At 45.0% G+C, this 21,061-nt stretch overlaps 1 protein-coding gene across 1 annotated transcript in view; it reads right to left on the bottom strand.

Annotated features, from left to right (window-relative positions):
- The window catches only part of PAPPA (pappalysin 1), a 178,720-nt gene that overhangs the window by 85,462 nt on the left and 72,197 nt on the right, over positions 1–21,061 (bottom strand). Inside the window, exons 7-9 of the mRNA XM_054646502.2 lie at positions 20,048–20,555; positions 1,873–2,001; positions 206–297 (exon numbers count right to left, since the gene is read on the bottom strand). Coding sequence (XP_054502477.2) covers positions 206–297; positions 1,873–2,001; positions 20,048–20,555 — 729 coding nt within the window. The remainder of the gene's footprint in view (positions 1–205; positions 298–1,872; positions 2,002–20,047; positions 20,556–21,061) is intronic.

Below are 21,061 nucleotides of genomic sequence, written 5' to 3'. Positions count from 1 at the left end.
TCAAAGCCAGCAGAACCAATTTCCCATCAAAATGACCAGAAGCTGGGAAGATATGTTCACCTTTCAAACCTACAAATTCCACCTTTTTTCTCTCTCCCATGACAACTCTTCAGCTGGAAATGCTGAGAGCACTGCTGGTTTTTCCCTTGCACTCTGCACTGGGTTTCTGCCCACCGTGGGTCTGAGGGCTCTGAGCCAGACTTACCGATGCAATTAAAGGACAACTCCTGCAGGCAGAACAGGGAACAGCCATCACCGTTTATCTTGTTCATGTCATCACATTCTTCCCCCAGTTCTCTGCAGGCAAAAAGCAGTCAGCTGGCAAAGTAGCATCAACTCGATGGTTTGTGCAACCCCTCTAAAGAACCCCAAAGCCCCAATATCTGATACAGCAGCTTTGTGTGCCCACCCCTAAAACACCTCTCCCTTAAGGGAGCCTCCTGGCTTCCTCCTTTTCATCATTCCTTGTTCACAGGCTTGGCTGGCTGGTTCCCTGCTGCACATGTGGATACCACTTGCTGTCCTCTGATGAGGATATGAGCAACTTCCTTCATAGCTGGTGTGGCTGTAGCTCAGCAGGTGGGGAAAAAGAGATCAGGAATCTCTGAAACTCTTTGTATTAAATCTGGAAGGGCCAGACTGTGACCCCAGCATGGGAATGACAAGGCATAAAGCCTGGAGTGTGGCTATTCCAGGTGGCAGAACTCGGAGGAGAGCAGCGAGCAGGGAGCAAAGGGTGCTGGGGACGGAGCCCTGCCTAGTGCCAACCCGCACGGCTGCGACAGCGTGTGGGGACAAGAGTGGGAACCAGATGAGAAAGGGGCTGCCACAGCTGCAAGTGGGGCCACAACCAACCAAGCTGTGACACAGTCTGGTTCCTGCTCGCTCCTGAGGCAGCTCAGCTATTGTTTGACACTTGCTGCAAAGCCACAAGTGAAGTTTGAGGAATGTGCAAACATAACAGTAGCAGAAAAGTTATGTAAAGCAAAATTAATCTGTCTTTCTCCACCTCTCTTTCCAGGATTGCCCTGGATTCATATGTTGTTTGATTGTTTTCTTTGCTTTCCTTGCCTGTTGGGCCTCTTCCTGCAAATATTTGCTGCCAGGTATATCATCTGACAGTGTTGTGCTGTGTGATTGCTGATCAGCATTATTTCAAGCAAATAATACTGGCTGGATTAAGCACTTGCTTGTTGTTACTTCCATAGTTTAAATAATTAAATTACCTAATGCCAGGAAGCTTTGAAGCATCAGCCTTAAGGGCCAACATAGTAAAGGAAAAAACTCTAACATAGTTGAGAAGGATTGTTTTACATTTTCAGTGGCCTGGGGACTGGTGAGAGAGGGGAGCTGATTGAGAACATGCAATTCCCAGCACTCTCCCTCCAAGGCCAAATCTATCACTTCCAAATGCATCCCAGCTCTGGTGGTCAGTCAAACAAGGGGTTGCACCAGGACCTTGGCCCCAGCACGTGGCAGGGTTTTACCCAGCTGCCACACACATGGGGCAGCATGGAAGGCTGTGTGAGTTTTTCCAGCTCCAGGTCTGTGCAGGAAATGTCACATCCATGTATAAAGATACAGATACACGGGGAAACAGCATAAACAGCACAGAGCGTCCTTGCCTATCGATCCTGCTGTCTGGACTCCATTATCTGTATCTCTGTCTGTATCTCCTGGTGCCAGGAGAGAAGGGCCCACGGTACAATTAAATGTCATCATCCCGGTAATCATCAAGCATGTGAGTCATTATCTACAGATGAGAGCCAGCCTAACCTAAGGAGACACCAGAGGTCATCAATTCCTTCCTAGCCTCAGACTCTGGCTGAGGAGATGTGCCCAGATTTATCTGTTTGCTCGCTCCAGACTTACATTTGGATAATCCCATCTCCACAGTATCCACTCCCAGAGATATAAACGAGGGCAGGGGACGGCTCGCTCTCCTCCATCCCGGACACAACGACCACCTGGTATCTGTACGTGCTCCCGTCGCTCAGCTCCCTGCCAGACAAAAGGAAAGGCAGTCATTTTCACACAACAAAGGCAGCAGCAGCAGCAAAGGGCAGAGAAAGAGGGACTGGAGGGGGTTTGGCTGCCAAAAAAGCAAGGTATAGCTCAATCAGCTCCTCCTGGCGTTCCTACCTTGTTTTGATGGGATTAATTTTTGGTTGGGTGTCTTCTTTTTGTGAGCACAATCAGCACTACCTTTGTCTATGCTTGATTTATGCACGACTCTGAAATAGGTGCAGTTCTTGACCACCTGATGGCTAAACCATTTCCTGATGAAAACCATTATTTTGGTGAGGTGCTGCTTACATCTCCACCTGCTGCAGAGATGGCATTGCAGTGACACGTGGCAGTGCCAACCCTCACCATGAGCAGTGGCAAACACTGAGAGCACCCCCAACAGTCAACAGTACTTCAACACCTGAGGAACCAGCCCTGTGCCTCACTGTGTTCAGCCTTGGACACTTCTGTTCCATGTCAAGGACAGCACTACCAGCAAGTCTGTTCATTTAAGGAATTTAAAATACCCTGTTATTCATTATTATTATAAATACTCATTATTTCCTGAGCAGCCTTTAGCTCAATCCAACAGCACCTGGAGCCTGGATTAGTGTAAGCTGAGGATGTTTCAGTGATGGACAAATAAATTATCCACATCACATATGAGCATTAAAACAGAAGAGTTAAAAAGTTGGTTTCTTCCAGAGCAAAAAATAGGATCCACACCACAGCACAGGATCAGGGTGGTGGATTAGCACTGAAATATTCACAGAAAGAATTAGCAAACTGCTACATATTTATGCAAAGCCATAATTACCTAAAACCTGTGCATCTGTAAATGAGGAATAATCTTTTTCATATGTAATATGGGAATAAAATAATCCTAATAAAAATGTTTAGCTCTTTCACAATGTCTTTTACACTACGAAGACTCAAAACCTTCCTCAAAGAAACTCATTTGTTGTCCTCATTGTGCCGATTTGTAAAGCCATGGAGTGGCCAAGGCAAAATGATTTGCTCAAAGTCATCAATCAGGTTAATTGCAGAGCAGGAAAGGCAACCCAGCTCTTCCCCAGGCCTGCCAGTCCTCTGCTCACTGTGCTCACATTGCCCCAATTACTGACAGCAATATACATGGCTTTTTGTCACAGGAACTTGGTCAAAAAGCATCTACTAATGAAGTGTGTACTACGAGGAGATAAATCTACTACGCAGAGCAGCAAAGCCATTGAAGTGGATATCAATGACTTACTGAAATCTTCAGATTCATGAAATAAGTATCTCCTTACAACATTCATTAAATTAACAAGCATGACTTAAACTCCAATATCCCACATTATATTTTACAACAAAGCTGTTTCTCATGGGTACTGTGCCTGCAAAAAAAAAAAAACTGGCATTGAATGAGTTGCACGCCAAGAGCACTGGGATCTGACTCTTTGTTACTGCACATGGCAATGGAATGGGAGTGCAACTTGGTGGAAGGAAAACAGAACTGGCTTTCTCATTCCTTCTGCACCTGATTCCTGTCAGCAACAGCCCGTGGCTCCTATTAGCTAAATCTGAGAGTTCATGTAGCACAAACAGTGTCTTCATTCACCTACAGGCTGGGGAGATGTCTACCCAGATATTGGTAAGACTGTTTATTCAATCAAAGTGAAAGGTTTCAAACTTCTGTCCCTTGGGGCTTGTTTAAAGCAACTGTTTTTCTGGGGGAGAAAAAAATTATAGGAAGTGAGTAAAGTGGCTAAACACACACTGAAAATAATGAGGGTTTTCCTCTAGATTTCACTCCCAGATAAATCCACTTACTAAGATGGGAGGTTTTCATATATACTGATGAAATCAAAGCAGAGCCAAGCTTTGATTATTAAAGAGCAGTTATTTCTCAATTTCTGTCTCAAAACCATTTGTAAAATATGTAAGATTAACAAGGACACTGGCAGAAATGTGGATTTTGTCACTGGGGATCAGCTAACCACAAAAAAAAAAAATCAATTTTTGAAAATGGTAACAAATGAACAGTTGGGGCAGCTGCAAAATAAATAAGGCCATGCTGCTTTCTGATGCACTGAGATTGTGGTCCTGAGCGTAAAATAGGAGTTTGCAGAATCTGATTTTTGGTGTGATTTCCACCAATACCTCCAGGTGATGAGGCAGGCCAAGAGCAGTGAGTGTGCTTTGCACATGGGTTTTACTGGAGGGAAGTATTTGTGTGCACATGTAAGCAAAGGGACAACAGGAAAAGCTCACACTTGTTCAGAAGTTTGCAGAATACAGTGGAGGAAAACCTGGAATCAAATCAAGCACAAGAGAGAATGTGGTGGTTATGAATTATGAGGTTGCTGGAGATGAATGTGTACATGGGTGAATGAGACAGAAAATTGGAAATGAAAGTTATTAGGTGGGGAGAACTCTGGCCTATTTAATTGTATGGATTAACCATGGAAAAGTTTGTATGGAGTACACTGGCTGCTGGCTTTGGGGCACTGGGCTGTGCTCTAACCCTGTCACCTGCTGCACATCAGGGAGGGGAGATATCCAACTGCAACCTGCTCAAAGATGGAATGCTCTTGGAACTTTGTGTTGTGACAGGCAAATGACCCTTCAAATTAAAAAAAAAACCCTAACCAAACCTAACCCATTTATTCTCCACAAAGAAGGTGAACAAAATCTCTTACACATTGTTTGCACAGTCTGGTTCCCCTTACTCCTCTGCAGTTTGGGCAGAAAATAAGAGCTATTAAGTCATTTATGCTCATGACACCCCAATATCCTTAAAATACAAAGAAAGAGAAGACAAATGCCTGGAGACATGTGGTCCCTGTAGAGCAATGGCAGGTCCCCAGAGGAGCCCATCCTCCTCATCCACATCCCAAATCCCCTTCTGAGCAACCTGAAGCTTCACAGTTTTCCCTGCCCTGGGTAACACCCAGGGTGTGACACCCAGGGCAGCACCAACAAACCAGCTGTGCCCAGAGGAGCTCAGAAATGGGATGTCTGCTCCAGAGGGGCTCTTCAGCACCACACAGGCAGAGCTGGAGATGTGGCTGGACTGGAACATCAAAAAAACACCTCAGAAACTCAAAACTGAAGCCATCATGCTTTCAGCTAATCCTGGCCTGACACAAGGTGTGACAAAAAGCTGACTGAGATGCCTGTGGCATTTCACGATTCAACAACTGGAACGTGAGATACTTATATCCTCCTGAACTGCTAAATGTGTCATATTGGCAGCATTGGGGAGTTTCAGCATTCCTTCACAGTGCCCACATTTTGGAGAAATATAGCTGCTAAAGGGATGATATGTGCAATACCCCAGGCAGTAATCCAGTCCCATAGTGAGGGAGGGAGGAATGCAAGAAGAGGGAGAGGAAGGGTTTATTCCCTCTCTATAGCTACAGGACACCAAGGTTGATAGTTCAGACTGTATCTAGAGATGCCAGCAAGACAAGCTGTGCTCCAAGTGGTGATAAAAGTGTGATTTTTTTGACCAATTATTTCCTCTCCCACCTGCCCTGGGAGCTGGTGGCACAGTGACAGCAACAAGGGACACTTTCCACTCCCCTGACGGGCAGGACCCGGCACACAGTGGCTGTGTGAGATGCAACTTAAGGAAGTGAGAGAGAAGAAAACATCTTTAACATCAAGGATGTGAACAAACACACTTCAAATGTATATCTATGGTCTTTTAATGACCTTCTCTAGAACTGAGTAAGCGTAAGCCTCATTGATCGCTGCAGCTTCCGCCTGTGGGGAGGCAGCCTTATTAAAAAGCAATGACTCAAGCCCTCTGCTTAGAGGGGGAATTAGGATGTGCCGTGTGAAATACCACCAGGGCAACTTTCCTGTCTGTTGTGGCAAGTGATCCAGGGTCAGGAATACAGAACCCTCTAATTCTTTTCCTGTTTTTACTGGGGAGGCTGGGTGGTAGAGTTAATCTCTCTCTCTCTCCCCACCAGGCAAGGGACCTCTGCTCTCAGTTTGGGTGTTCCTGGAAAACTAAATGGGAAAAGTTATACCTGTGGGAAGTTGTTTTTTACTCAGACGAAGGTGGGTTTAAAGGAACATTGAATTTACAGAAGAAACACTCATCCCCTTGATTTCCAGCAGACCTGCAAGGGCTGACACTGCCCCAACCAATCTGCTCTATGCATGCTGTAGGGTTTCAGCATCTGAGGACACATCTGAGATGCAGTGAAAGCACTGAGGGAAAGCAAACATCCTATGTCCCTTTTCCTACAACCATGACACATATGTTTTTCCTACTACAAATAACACCAGGAGCGTTTCTTATCCAGCAAAGACTCGTTTCCAACAGAATTGAAAATATCCTTAAGGTTTCTGCTGATCCCAGCTTCTGCCCTCTGAAAAGACAAATGGTCAGACAGCAATGAAAGCAGACAGTGTTCCTCTTATTTAAGGACAAGATGACACCGGTTTAAGCATCCCCAATTAAATTACGGCTGTCACAGCCAGTGTTGTGTGAAACAGGCAAATTCTATACCTGAAGTGTCCTCATGAAGGACCCATCTGTTTTTGGCCTTAAACAGCCACCAAACACTTGAGACAAAAGATGACATTTCCTTGCCATCTCTCTGCAGCCCAGAATGAGCCCTGGTCTGCTGGTGACAGCCCTGTTTCCCTCGAACACTGTCACCTTCTCTCTTCTCCTCTAGTAAGGAAGCCTTGCTGAGCAAAACAGGAAATCTGCTGGCAGCAAACATCAACCCCACGTCTTCCCTCGTTGCAATGCTTTAGATCAGCTGCCAGGGTGGACTGGGTTACGACCACAAACAGAAGAGCTGAAGGTGTACACCATCCCTTGCCCTGTCAGACCCAGCCTGGAGCTGTCCAGTCTGTCCCCACATGCTGCTCACAGCCTCCCTAAGTGCCAGTTCCAGAGGTCCTGAATTACCCCAAATATCCACTAACACCATGGTGTCCACAGGCTTCACTATCCTCAGGTTCTCCAAAAATGATAAAGAGTGAGCCAGGGGGACAAGGTCACTTCAGGACAAGCCAAACAGATCTGCTCCCCAACTTCCATTCTTTCCCCCTCATTGCTATTGACTGCACAAATACAACTGTTTTCTTCTTCTTCTCTCCTCTCACACATATGCTCCCCCTTGCTCTGCCTTTTTTTAATAAAAATGGCATGAGAAGCACGGCAGAAGATAATGAAGAGAATTCCTGCCTGGCTCTGGAGTTGGAGAGAGGAGGGGTGGGATGCTGTAAACACAAGAAGGACGTCAAAAATCCCGAATTGCGCCGGGCTGTTATTTCAGCTGTGGTCCAAGCTCTCCCTGTTTGGATAAGCACAGCAACATGGCAGGTGCAAAGGCCTCAAAACAACTCTCTTGCCTCTCTCTCAGATACTGAGCTGACTCAGAAGACACAAATGCCAAGGAAACAGCCTTGGAGAGGCTTTTCTCTCTCCCTCTATGAGGAGAGAAGTGCCAACAGGGGCCACGTGTTTGCTCTGTGCCCTCCAGCTTTTTTATGATTTGTTTACAAGCACAGGATTTGTTTACAAAACAGGGTATTTGGAGTACTAAAGGAACACTCAGGGGCTGGATGGGAGACTGGGGACTGTATGTTGGATTTCTGCTCCCAAACTCAAACCTGACCTGGGTGTTTCCAAGGAAGAACCATGGAGCAGCCAACAGCCTGAACAGATAATCTCAGCTGGACACTTGGTGGGTACATTCTGTACCAGCAGAACTCTGTGCTTTCTGAAGCCCAGACTCAACTTTTGCTTCTGGCTGTGTCAGAAAGTTTAACTAACACCTAAACCAGTCACCTTACCCACTTATGCAATAACCCATGGGTTTGGGACTGAAGTCAGAGGTTAAAGGATCCAATGTATTAGAAAAGGAAAATATCCTTTGATCCTTAGAATATTTCTAGGAACCAAAGCCACCACCAACTCTCACAACCACCACAAATCCAAACTAGGCAATTAGTCTGCAGCTCTGCTCTCGTTTCCATTGGTGTAAATCTCAAGTAACTCAGCCAAACACGGCATGTTTAAAACACTGCAGCAATTCAGCTGCTCATCTGTCCCTCTGAGGTGCATTTGCTGCTCAGAGCAGCTCCATGCCTGCATAAGATGCCCTGGGGCAGGATTACATGTCTGCCTGTAGCACCTCTGCTCTGAAACGCAGGTCCTGTTTAGGATTTCAAACGCACTTGATTTTTTGAACTCTTTTTTTTACACATACTGCTCTCCTCTGTCTTTCATGCAAGGACTGTTAAGTTTTGTAAGTAGCAAACCTATAGATATGAATGCAACTGATTAACTCCTGCAGACTTTGATATAATCCTCCAAGCATTTGCCCTGCTATCAGTTTAAAACACAGTAGCATATTTAGTAAAAAAAACAAAGTTTTCAGCCAAGGCCTTAAAGATAGTTCTTGAAAAAAAACAAAAAAAACCCAAAAGAAACAATGTCAAGAGACGGTTTTCTCCTCTCATGTTTAACAACAAAAATATGAATTTTTAAGGTGGCTGATATAAATGGACAATCTCACTGAGATTAGGTTACAAATCCTGGGATAAAGTAAATCCTCAAGGCCCTGGGCCTCACATGGGTGTTTGCACCAGACAGGCAATTTCACGGCAGCACACAGGTTAAGTGTCAGAGCACCTGGTTGCTATTAGAAGCAGGGAATGAAGGAAGGAAAAAAAAAAATCTGTTGTGTTTTCTTCTTCACTGCTGCACTCCTGAGCAAGATGGGAGCACTTCTCAGCATGAGGCTCAGATGTGGCCACTGCAGGAGGGGAGGCTGGTGTGGTTTAGCTGAGGAAGGAAATGCAGAAAAATGAAATGCAGAAAAACCTATTTCCAGGCAGAAGCTGTCTACTGTGAGATGTGACCAGGAATAGAGAGAAGCAGGCTCCAGCTTAGGAATAGAAGGAAAAAAAAATAAACTTTATTAACCTACAATATATAAAAGAAACACACAGAACTGAGGATGAAAACCTTCCAAACATTCCTCCTCCCCACAACCAAGTTCCTAATACATTACAGTAAGACAAAACCTTGGACTCTCAGTTCAGTTGCCATCCTCCAGACACCAACTCTCAGTCCTACCTTGCAGAAAAGCCTATTTCCAGGCAGAAGCCAGCAGCTCTCCATTGATTTCAAGGGAATGATGCCAGTATCCTCCACCTGAGGACAGTGCTCTGGTGTCCCAGCGCAGCAGGGAGAAAACAGTAACAGAGCCAGCAGGCAGGCTGGGACAGGATAACTGCTGTCAAGGCCATCACTGTCACTGACACAGCTCTGCCTGTTGCATCATGCCTCCCTGAGCACTGCCTGGCTCCTGACACCCTTACCCACATCCCACTCGTGACGTGGTGTCTCTGTAACAGCGCCAGCCTGCTTGCACACACTGCAGGAGAAGTGCCTGATGCACACCCTGCCCACCACACCCTGGGAGACAACCTTTGGATCACCAAAACTAAGCCAACTTTTGGATCACCAAAAAGGAGCCAACCTTTGGATCACCAAAAAGGAGCCAACTTTTGGATCACCAAAAAGGAGCCAACCTTTGGATCACCAAAAAGAAGCCAACTTTTGGATCACAAAAAAGGAGCCAACCTTTGGACCACCAAAAAGGAGCCAACCTTTGGATCACCAAAAAGAAGCCAACTTTTGGATCACTAAAAAGAAGCCAACTTTTGGATCACCCCTCAACTTTTGGATCACCACCTGGACTGGGAGCACTTCTGCTGCTGCTCTCAGCTCTGTGCAGTCCATTGAGTTTGGGCAGAAATCTCTTCCCAGTTTAGGGTGGTCAGCTTGGCAGAATAATCTTCTTCACCCTCTCTGAATCGAGACCTGGCTTCTTGGATTTCTTTACAACAGGCCTGAGCCAAGACCTGATTTTCAGAACTCAATACCCTCCTGTTTCCCTGTAATCCCACCAAAATGGTGAACAGAGCCATGGGAGCAAACACTCACAGTGTCTGATCCAGAGGCTCCTGGAGCCAGTGGAAGTTATTTTGTGCATTTTCAGTAGAGCTTAGATTGGGCCTCAAGTGAACACAGATGTTTGCAATGTTCTCTGGTTTCACATCCACCATCCCACCTCACCAGGACCCATTTTGGGGGTGCCAGGCAGGAGGGCTGTGGAGGAGGGAGGGATTACAGACAGGGATGTGCTTTCACACCAAGAGCAGAGCAGAGCACAGACATGGGTGAGGAGATGTGGCAACTCTTCCAGAGGAACATTTTGTCATTTCCCTCCTCAGGGGTTCTGTGTTTTGCCGTAAGCCACTGCAGATTATGAGAAATCCTACTGGCTGGTCTCCAGTGGGATCTCTAATGGTTTAATAACTGAACATTACTGAACATACTTCCACTAGCCTCTTCCTAAAATCCCATCATGAGCTAATTTCCTCTATTGTCATTACATCTGCAACTGGCCTTACAGTTTAAAAACAATGTTGTACCACTGTGAATTAATGACCTGGTTTACTGCACTGGGCTTTCAGGGACTGGTAATTTGGGTTATCAAATTCCAGGCACCATCCCTGAGGTACAATTTGAAAAGAAGAAGGAGATTTCTTTCCACCTTGCTCTTCTTATCACAAAAGCACCAGGAAAATGCTGGAATTAGGGTATCAGCACAGAGATGCCCAATGCCACCATTCATTTAAGGAGATCCTAACCAAAAAGACAGAGAGAAGTTTGGGTGAAACAATCACAAGATGGGTGCCTTGGGCCTGCAGCAGGATCAGCAGGTTGTGCACCATGCAGTGGTAGATCTAAAATAATGGAATTCCAGGATGGTTTGGGTTGGAAGGGACCTTAAAACTCATCTTGTTTCAACCCTTCCACTAGGCCAGATTGCCCAGGGTCTTGTCCAACATAGCCTGGACACACTTTTGTCTCGTGTGTCACCAGGTCCCACAAGATATAAAGGACAGCACAGGTATTTCAGTCTGACTGCAGCACTCTTTCCAAACCCTTGCCTGCTTGAGTGTAGTTTCAAATTTAACAGAGACTTGGAATGCGTTTCCTAGGAAAATATATTAAAATAAAATGCCCAGGAAATGATCAGGCCAATAGTTCAGCAAAAGTAGCTGAGAAAAGCTATATTGGCTGACTGATAAAAAGGTAGGTAACACATTTCTGCTACTTCTGTGGTATTTGAGGCTCACTCCAAGTTTTACAAGAGAGTTATTTTTAAGTTGTTGCATAACACATGTCTGTCCAATATTTATTTCCTCAATCAAGCAAAGAAAATGCATTTGTTATTCCTGGGAGATTTCTGGTGCTTCTTATCTTATTTAGAGCCCAAAATAAAGATGCACACAAGAAGCCAAACATCAGAGAGAAGTTATTATCCATGAGATAATGCACAGCCTAATTTACCACATATCTGAGACTGTTTCACCTGCAATAAATTATTTTACCCAGCAGGAAAGTCCTGTTTGACCTTCTATTTTTTTTTTTTTTCCTCCTGCAGCTGAAAACTCTGCTACTACTTCTAGGTCATGAGTTCAAATTCCACCCTGACTGGGAGTCATTAAATATATCAATTTCTAATAGTATCTATTTGGATAATAATAGGACAGCTGTTAATGTTCACTTTTTTAGGGACACTTGCACATGGCTAAGTTGTAGTCTACAGGTTGATTTCTCTACAGCCTCTGTGTATTGCCCAAGAGGTACTTTGGAGATTTGGAATTCAATGGTACTTGAATCTTTGGTACTTTGGAATTCAGTGTAGCAGCAGTCCTTGGGGAGTCCCTGGCTGGAGCAGAGCTGTTCCCAAAGCCAAGTGTCACTCCCCAGATGGGGCAGTCCCTCTTTCCTGAAATAATTTATTTAGGACTGGCGACTGTGGGGCATTTAGAGCAATCCCATCCTTCAAAAATAGACCCAGCCTGAAAAATTCCTCTGGGGTTCCTTGTCTTGGGATCACAAAACCATAAAGATATCATCCTACCCTTACTACCTTTATTCTTGCATCATGTGCAGCCAAGCCAGAACAGGAGCTCCGAATTCTGTCAAGTGCCAGCTTTAGTTCCAGCGTTACATAAGAAACCGCAACAGCGAGGAACCACAAATCTATCACTACAGCTGGCACCAAACGGCCTCCCTGCACAGGCTCAGCAGAAAAGCTGCCTCCTGAATGGGCAAAGAGTGTCAAATTGTTCTTTCTCCTCTCCAGGGCATGGTTAAGGCAATTTGGCAGAGGGTGGTAAGGGAAAAAATTGCTCTATCTGCTCTGTGTGTGAGGTCAGGAAGCAGGTTTTCTTCTCTTGCAAAGATAACCTGGCACCTTTAATGAAGAAAGCAGAGAAGAAGGAAAGCCATCAGAATGTGACTTCCACCTGTCAAATCACATCAGCCAAGTGGAGATGCATCACCCCTGAGAGCAGCAGCACCATTGGCCCCCAACACTTCATTGGGAGCTCTTTGGATGGAGGCACCCTGTGAATTTCCTCTGTGAAACACCCAGCACGCCACTGGCAGCTATAAATAATAACAACCACCACCTCAGGATTTAACAGCACAGCACCTGAAGGAGAGAGGCAGGAGCAGGAGATGGAATAGAAGCAGTTTTCATCTTTTTCCTCTTCCTGGCTCCCTGAGCCCTCAGTGCAGAGCAGGGCTGTGTGTTCCTGCCTGGCACAGGGAGCAGCATCACTCACCCCTGTGCCTCCCTGTCCAGACCCGTGCAAGCCACAGGTGAGGCCCCACTGCTGGGAAAGGAAAGAATTTCCCCAAGGGGTGTTGGCAGTGCAGTTGCTACTGCATGGAGGAGTTTCCTTCCCACAGCACCTCACCCCTGTTAGGGGCAGGTGAACCTATGAGCTGTTTCCTGGTGCTGGGAGGGAAGGTGTGGGACAGGCAATTGTCCTGCATTGTTCTGTTCTTGCATCATGGGGGATTTCCAGGTTCATTTAGCAGGAGCAGCAATCTGTACTGGCTGCTGATGACACAGCCAAGGCCAGGCACAGCCTCAGAGCAGCACAGGGACAATGCCAGCCCCTTGCTGAGCACCTAAACTGCTACACTGTCCTACACCAGCTGCATATCAAACATCACAGCTTTGCCAAAACTGACCATAGGCAGCTCCAACACACTCAAAACTCTTCACTGACAAGGTTTTTGTGCAGTGACAGCATGGTCACTATTCCTGCTGGGAAAGTAGGATCTGCAAGGGAAAAATGAAATATTTACCCCTTAACAAAAGGGCTCTGGATGAAGAACTAGGCAAGTTCTTGAACCTGAAACTGGAAATTACAGGGGTAAGAGAAATCTGGTGGGACAGAAAGGTGTTTGCTTCTTGGGAAAGCTCAAAATAGCTTTGTCCATGGAAAGCTAGTGTGGAAATCTAATGATAGGGAAACTCTTAGAAATGAGCAAGAAAGTGTGAATAAGGGTAAATCTGTTCCTGCTGAAGCTTGGTAAAAGTGTTTCTACCAGAGAGGAGCTGTAAAATGTCATGTGAATATAGCCAGGGATCTCTAACCTATTACTAAAGAAAAAATAATATGGAGAATTGTGCAATTATGGGAAAGAAACCTCCTAGTTGGAGACTAGTGAAAAAATGCTTTCAATAACAGCATTTCCCTGGTAGTGTGTGATGTGAGAGTGGGCATTAAATAGTCAGTGACTCAACAACAGACACACTGTTTTGCATTTACATCTAGTAGCAGCAATAGATTGGATAGAAAGATAAATTTGAATGAAAATGGATTTTTTTCATTCAGTTATCACTTTGAGGCTGACTAACAAACATTTCCTGAAAAAAAAAAAAATATCAGAAACCCAAAAGTTCAAATATCCAGAGACATAGAGAATTGGTAAATAGGCTCAGTCAATGCAGAGAAAGATGGAGTTATAATGCAGAAATGAATAATTTACAGGTTTGGATGTCTTGAAATGGTCCATATGTTGGTATAAGACAACATTACACATGTTAGGACCAGGAAAGTCAGAATAAACTGGAAACTTTTTATTACAAGTGAGAGGTGAAGCGAGAAGTTAATTGGAAAGCCAGGCTGGATGGAGCTCTGAGCAACCTGGTCTAGTGAAAGGTGTCCCTGGCCATGGCAGGGGCTGGAATGAGATGATCTTCAAGGTCCCTTTCAATGCAAACCATTCCATGTTTCTATCATTCTGTGATTTAATTGCAAGGCAATTATGAAGCATCAGGGGGATGAAGAAGCTTAGGAGATCCTTGCACACATCAAGGCAAGGCCCTTCCAGGGTACCTGGGCAGGTGTTCCTGCACAAGGACAGCTGGAATGGCATCTACAGTTCTAAAGCCAGCTGAGAATCCAGATGTGTAGCACACCAGCATCACATGGACAACCTTGCAGATAAATCTGGGCATGCAAAGTGTTTTCTTAATATTTCAGTTCCATCTTAGATACTCCCCAGTATTTCCTGGCATATTGAGAGAAGTTTGGCATAGTAACTGTGAAGGAGGGATGAGCAGAAGATGGGTGATAATATGGGCTTCAGCTTTTGGTGTAGGGAAAAAAAGCACCCAGTGATCTGTATCTTGTTTGGGTGGAAATATGGTGTTAATTATCTTCATGACAGATAGATTTGGCAATTCATTTTAGCTGCTTTAGATCATACGTTCCTCTGGCTGGTAGACCTTCAGAAAAAGAAGAGAAATAGATCTTTGAGGTGAAGGAAGGAATGCCATAATAAGGACAGATGTTGCTGTGAAGTTTTAGTGTTGCATTCTGCAGGGACTTGGGTTTAGATATCATCAGTGTGATATTCTTAATTTCCCAGTCCATTCAGCAGGGCCAGGGTCAGGTAAATGCACTCTTCTTCTTGAATTCAGGGGATAAAAGGCACACCAATAAGTGACTGGAAGGAAATTGCAGGGGTAAGAGAAACCTGGTGGGACAGAAAGGTGTTTGCTTCTTAGGAAAGCTCAAAATAGCTTTGTCCATGGAAAAAGAAAATCCTTTGTCTTGCTCATTTTGAACAGCTACTGCTGATTCTCCAGCCTCTCTGCTTGTTCATATTTGTAGGAGCCTTCAGACTAAAAAATCACTTTCCATTTGTCTCCATTTTTCCTCATCTGGGATTTCTGACAAGTCACTGACCATATGCCCCTTCCGAATGAGGACCAGTAACAAATATGCATTAATAAGGCAAATTTGGGAACAAATTATTGTGTTGGATGAAGTAGAGGGCTAAAGCACGTGAACTGCTGAGGCCCCATGAGCAATGGAACACTAAGGGCCCACAAAGAGTGCCACAGGAGCCCTCCAGCCACCTGCCATCCTGAGGGTGGCAATTCCTCTGTCATTCTGCAAACACTCCAAGAAGCCAGAGTGAGATCTTAGTCCACCACCTTGAGGTGTTAAAACAGAGTTAAAACCCAAGAAATGACATGGATTTTACAAGTTCAGCACTGAATGGAAGTCTGATTCTAACAGCATATTTTAAAATATTGTACTTATTTGAACAAGAACTGCTGTTTACACAGATGATGATCTGTCCCCTCCAACTATTATCAAGCAACAGAAAAGGTTTAGCCATAGAATGTCAGTGCAAAATAGCCAAAAATGAGAAGAAAATTGAGAAGAAAAACCTATTCCCTGTAGAAGAAAATGCAAGCTTCTCTCTCAGTGTTTCTTTTTTGAAGTCTGAATGCAGGATCTCTATGTGTCAGCTCGGTACCAAAGCTCTGGAAGGAATGGCTCAGAATAACATATCACAGGGCTGCAAACTTGCCTCTCAGAGAAGCTCAATTCTGCAAACCCAAACCTTGTACCAGGGCTTCGTGCTGAGATTCTTTCTCAGGTTATTTCAGTCAATGCCTTTGTCTTGAAAAAACCCTACTGGTTAACAACACAAAGACAACCTGATCCAGTGCTGTCCACCACACTTTGAGGCTTCTTACAAAGTTTGTGGAAGAAAACTTGGAAAAATTTCCAACTCTTTGAAAGTTTTTCAGTTAATCTGACAACTTTCCAAAACCAACCTCAGAGTGTCTTGGCTTGGTCTGCCAGAGGAGAGCACGTAGGTCTTGTAAGAGCACTCTGCTCCTCACTGCTCACAAACTGGGATACTGGGAGCACCATGGGGAACATGGGCTGGGACTGACACCCTCCAGAGAGCTCTGGGCACTGCCTGCTCACTGAGCTCTTAAAAAAAATTAAAAATCAAAAAAGCTCAAAAAAAAAAAAATCACTGAGCTCATCAAAAACTCTCCAACCAAACAATGTGAGTGTAAAAAACCTCCAGCAATGGTGAAAAGCCACTACCTCAATTGCCATTGTGACCATGTCACACGGTATTTCCAGAGAACAGCCTCTGAGCATGTGCACAACCCACACATTGCATTAAATTGTGAGCTGAGACTGTGAGACTTGCAGATGAGGCTCCTTCCTTATCAGTTGCTGTGGTGTGAAGACTCAGCACTTCTCTGCTGCACCTGGCCTGACCTCTTTTTTCCCCCCACTGATTTATTTAGGTTTCTTCTCTTCTCCTAGGCTCTGAGTCTAATTTTGTATCCCAGATACCAGCAATCCTGGCTGATCACACACAATGGAATTGAGTGTATCTTGCCTGGTTTCTGTAAGGTCCAAGGATAAGGTCCTGGATAAGGTCCTGTCCCTCAGAAATTAATGTTTAAGCCTCAACTTGAGCCAAGAATTGAGATTAAAATTCCGCTTGAGAACAGAAGGTCTGGCATTATTTTGCATTTCTTAATAAAATGTTTCCACTCTTGTAGTTATTTACTCTCCTCTGTGGAGCACCCACTGCTGACTAGGCAAGGGCTATCCATTAAAGGCTGTCTCTCCTCTCAGCTTAAAAGGAAGTTTCCTCTCTTTGACAGGAAGAAGGTAAAAGAAATTAATTTTTCTTTCAGCATCGCCACACCTGGGGAAAGGATCTTGCTTACAGACAACAGTGCAAGCAAATATTTTCTTTGGGAGAAAAAGAGAAAGTAAAGATCAAGGTCAGAGGAGGCAAGAGTGAAGATATGTGACTGCCTTCAAAATAGCCTTCCACAGAACATGTGGGGGTGTTGTTTTATTTAATATGGAAAACATGCAAGGGCACCAAGGAGGGGCAACTGGCTTGGGGCTCACAGGGAGATAAAGGGGCTGCAAAGTGTGGCTGCGCAAAAATGCTGAATTCCAGTGGTGCAGAATGAGGTAAACAGGCATATGTGAACAGGGGAGAGAGACAGCATTTACCTCTACACACATTCATAAATAGGAGCATGGCCCAGTGCCTCTGTCCCTGAATTCCCTTGTCCTTTCCTTCCTGCTTAGGGAGTGCAGAGACTCTGGCCAGTCTTTGCACAGGGTTCCAATGGGAAATCCATATTGCTTTTGCCTCTACCAGAAAACCACAACCCCATGCAGAGTTTCAAGGAGTTTGTTATGTCTCGAGGTATGGTCCAGCAGCAGCCCCTGGATCTCCCCATCAACAGGGGTTACAGATCAGTGCTGTGCCCAGATGATACGATCAAAAATTCATCTCACTTCTCAGAAGTTCAAACACATGCAGAAGTCTTGAATCACACAATCACAGACTGGTTTAAAGACCATCTTGCTCCAAAGCCATGGGCAGGGACACCTCCCACTGTCCCAGGTGCTCCCAGCCCTGTCCAGCCTGGCCTTGGGCACTGCCAGGGATCCAGGGGCAGCCCCAGCTGCTCTGGGCACCCTGTGCCAGGGCCTGCCCACCCTCATTCAGCCAAAACAGTCTCAAAGCCATCTATGAGTGCTTAAGAATCTGCATATCTCCTCACCCTGTGACTAAAACTTCCCTTCCCAAGTGTCCTGCCAGAGCTCACTGGAAGGGTTTTGCCTCTGGTGCCCAGTAAGACACAGAGGAAGTGAGCCCAGCAGCCTGCAGGGTTTGGATGGGATTTGGTTCTGAGGCTGGCTGTGCCAGCTTCCAGGAGCATCCATTTCTGTCCACTGATCACAGCTGGAGACCAGAAAGACTAAATTAAATGTCCTGTCTGATTTTTAGATGGCTGTGTAACTACCTGAGACATACAAACAGGGACAGTGCTGTTGCCCAATGTGATTTAATCAATGACCCTCAGGAAAACTGTCATTAATTCCTGGCTACTGATTTAATTCTTAGAGCACTCCTCCACTTGAGCTGTAAGCTAGAAATGACCGACAAAATCATAATAAAAGACAAAGAAATAGAATTCAGAATACAAGTTATGTTTTGGGTTTCTCTTTTTTCTTTCACATTGTGTTATGAAGTCAAAACTGGACCTGTTTCTGTGGGAACTTGTGCTAAGGTATGCAAATATTTCAAACCAAACCAGTCCCATTTTCCAATGAGAGTGGGCTAGGTTTCAGGCAAAGATGCTTTCACAGCAAAATCTTGGGAAAATTCACCACTTTCCACATTTCCAATATGCCAATATCCATCTCATGCTAAGTGCCAGCAATTGTTTGAACAAGGCTACAACCCAAGAAAGCACTTAAGCACATGCTTAACTTTCAGCACATGAGTAATCTTAGTGATGTCCTGGGTTTTGTTTTTAGATTCACTATTGTTAGTTACCTTAATTTTTTAAACCTGTAGGGACAATTTGCGTCTTCTGAGATGCATAATTGGGCTATGAAAAGGGATGGTAGCTTGTGATTACTGAATTGTTAATTAATCATTTTTATTCTATTTAAATATGTTTTAGAAGACCATAATGATGTATGCTTCCTTGATATTAGCTGTACTAATTAGATCATCTTTTCTAAATTAGAGTGCAGTTTTCTTAGCAGGTTTCCTTTTATCTGGTGTTCATTTTTCAAAAGAGCTTCATGTTGCTCCCACAGATGAGTGAATCATTTCCAGGGAATCATGTTATGCAAAAGATGTTTTCCTTTCTGGCAAATGCTTATGGGTAGATCACGGATCTCCTTGAAATTAGTAAATATTTTGAACTTTCCTCAACAGTAATGCATCCTTTTACTAGATGACTGTATCTGGGATGACACTCAGTTTCTACAACAAACTGGAGTATTTGCCATGTTTCCCATTTCAGAACAATCTCACACCAACACAACTTGGTTTAGTGACCCATGAAAGCAGAAAATGGAAGTGGGTGAAACACATTTATATACACATGAACATGCACATGTATTTCTTTGCATACTTTCTTGAGCAGTTAATTGGTGCTCCAGCACTGAAAGTCTTGCTCTCTCCTTCTCCACCAAAACATTACTTTCAAAAGATTGCCAAGGAAATGATGAACATGTTATTCCAGAAGTCCTCATCTAGGTTAGCTTAAATTTGTCATATCTTAGGTAGACTGCATTATCCTTTCTAGTTAAAGAAAGCCTGAATGACACATCCCTGTACAGCCAGCCTGAAAATTTATCAAAAACTCTCCATGAAATCTCAGGCTATCTCATTTGGGTTTAATGCTCCTGATTTCAGAGACAAGCTATGAGGACATCCTATTTTGGTAATTCTAGGCATGTCTGTCTAGTTCAACACCTTAACAATCACTTGTAGTGCTGGACACTAGAAGGATCACAGAATCACAGAATAATGAGGTTGGAAGAGACCTCTAAGGTCATCGAGTCCAAGCTATGCCCTAACACCTCACCTAGACCATAGCACCAAGTGCCATGGCCAGTCTTTTTTTAAACACATCCAGAGATGGTGATTCCACCACCTCCCTGGGAAGAGCATTCCAGTACTTTATTATTCTTTTGGTGAAAAACTTTTTCCTAATATCCAGCCTATCCCTTCCCTGACAAGCTTGAGACTGTGTCCTCTGGTTCTGTCAGTGCTGCCCTGTGGAAGAGACCAACCCCACCTGTCTGCAACCTTCTTTCAGGAAGGTGTAGAGAGCAACAAGGTCACCTCTAAGCCTCCTCTTCTCCAGGCTAAACAGCCCCAGCTCCCTCAAACATTCCTCACAGGGTTTGTGTTCCAAGCCCCTCACCAGCCCTGTTGCCCTCCTCTGGATGTGCTCAAGCATCTCAACATCCTTCCTAAAGATGAGAAGAACATGGCATTGCTTTGATCTATCCAGCTCTCTGGAAAGCAGCTACTTACATGTCAACAAATCTCCTGCTGAGGTTTGAGATGACCACTGGAGATCCAGACTGGAAAGCGGGGTCCCGGACCACTTTGTACTGGATGGGTTTGCAGCCTGAGCACAGGGTGCTGTGGGGGACAGAGCTCAGCATGGCAGCGTCGATTTCCAGGTGCTCATCCAAGGTGTAGATCTGGATCCCATACACCTCCTCTCCCACTCGCCCCACATCCAGCTTTATGGTCAGTGGGATGTCACAGAAGACGTTCTGCGGCCCCAGAGAAATGTTCTTCCCACTGACGGTGAGCAGCTTGATGTCATTCACTGCTCCACTGGAGTCCCAGTCTGGGGAGACGAAGGTCACCCAGACTGTGAGGGACTCTGGAGTCAGGGGGTAGCGAAATTCCAGCTGCAGGTAGCAGCCCTGGGGCTCGGGGCAGGCTGGGGGCACCGTGTGTTGGTTGACGGCCGAGTTGGGACTCCACGTCCTGACGCTGGATTTACAGGGCTGCTCAACGTCAGGGTGCCCTGGAAAGGAAGAAGGGATCAAAGAGAGGGCACAGAAGAAGTAGAAGTTAGAGAACATGAGTTTTCATTGGCATCAGTTTAAAGGCAGACTGGTGGCAGGAGAATTTTATCTGTCCAGAAAACCAATTATTTACTTCACCAGAACAGGCAGGGCCAGCACGGGGAGGAGGAACAGAGCACCAGTGTCTCCTGGCCAGGTGGGAGACACAAACCCAGTTTAAGTGCCCAGCTGGATTGGACACCACAAAACACACTCTGTGCCTGTGCAGCTGGGCCTGCATTTCCTATTTCTAGTGTTTTTCCCTGTGCCAAACAATGGCATTTTCTACCTCTTCCACTTGGTAATTTACCTGATTAACAGAGTCACTTTGCCTCCAATTCACCTCCTACTTATTCCCTTGCCTCTCATTCGAAAATACAATATTTTTCCCTGTAGCAAAGACAAGAAAAGAGCCTTTGTTTGTTCCAAGAAGCAGTTGTCCTGTTCAGGGGCAACTCCTGTGGCA

Source organism: Agelaius phoeniceus, chromosome 21, assembly GCF_051311805.1.
Source record: "Agelaius phoeniceus isolate bAgePho1 chromosome 21, bAgePho1.hap1, whole genome shotgun sequence".
Taxonomy (NCBI): domain Eukaryota; kingdom Metazoa; phylum Chordata; class Aves; order Passeriformes; family Icteridae; genus Agelaius; species Agelaius phoeniceus.
The sequence above is the reverse complement of the archived record's forward strand: the minus strand, read 5'-3'. Positions and strand labels throughout refer to the sequence as shown.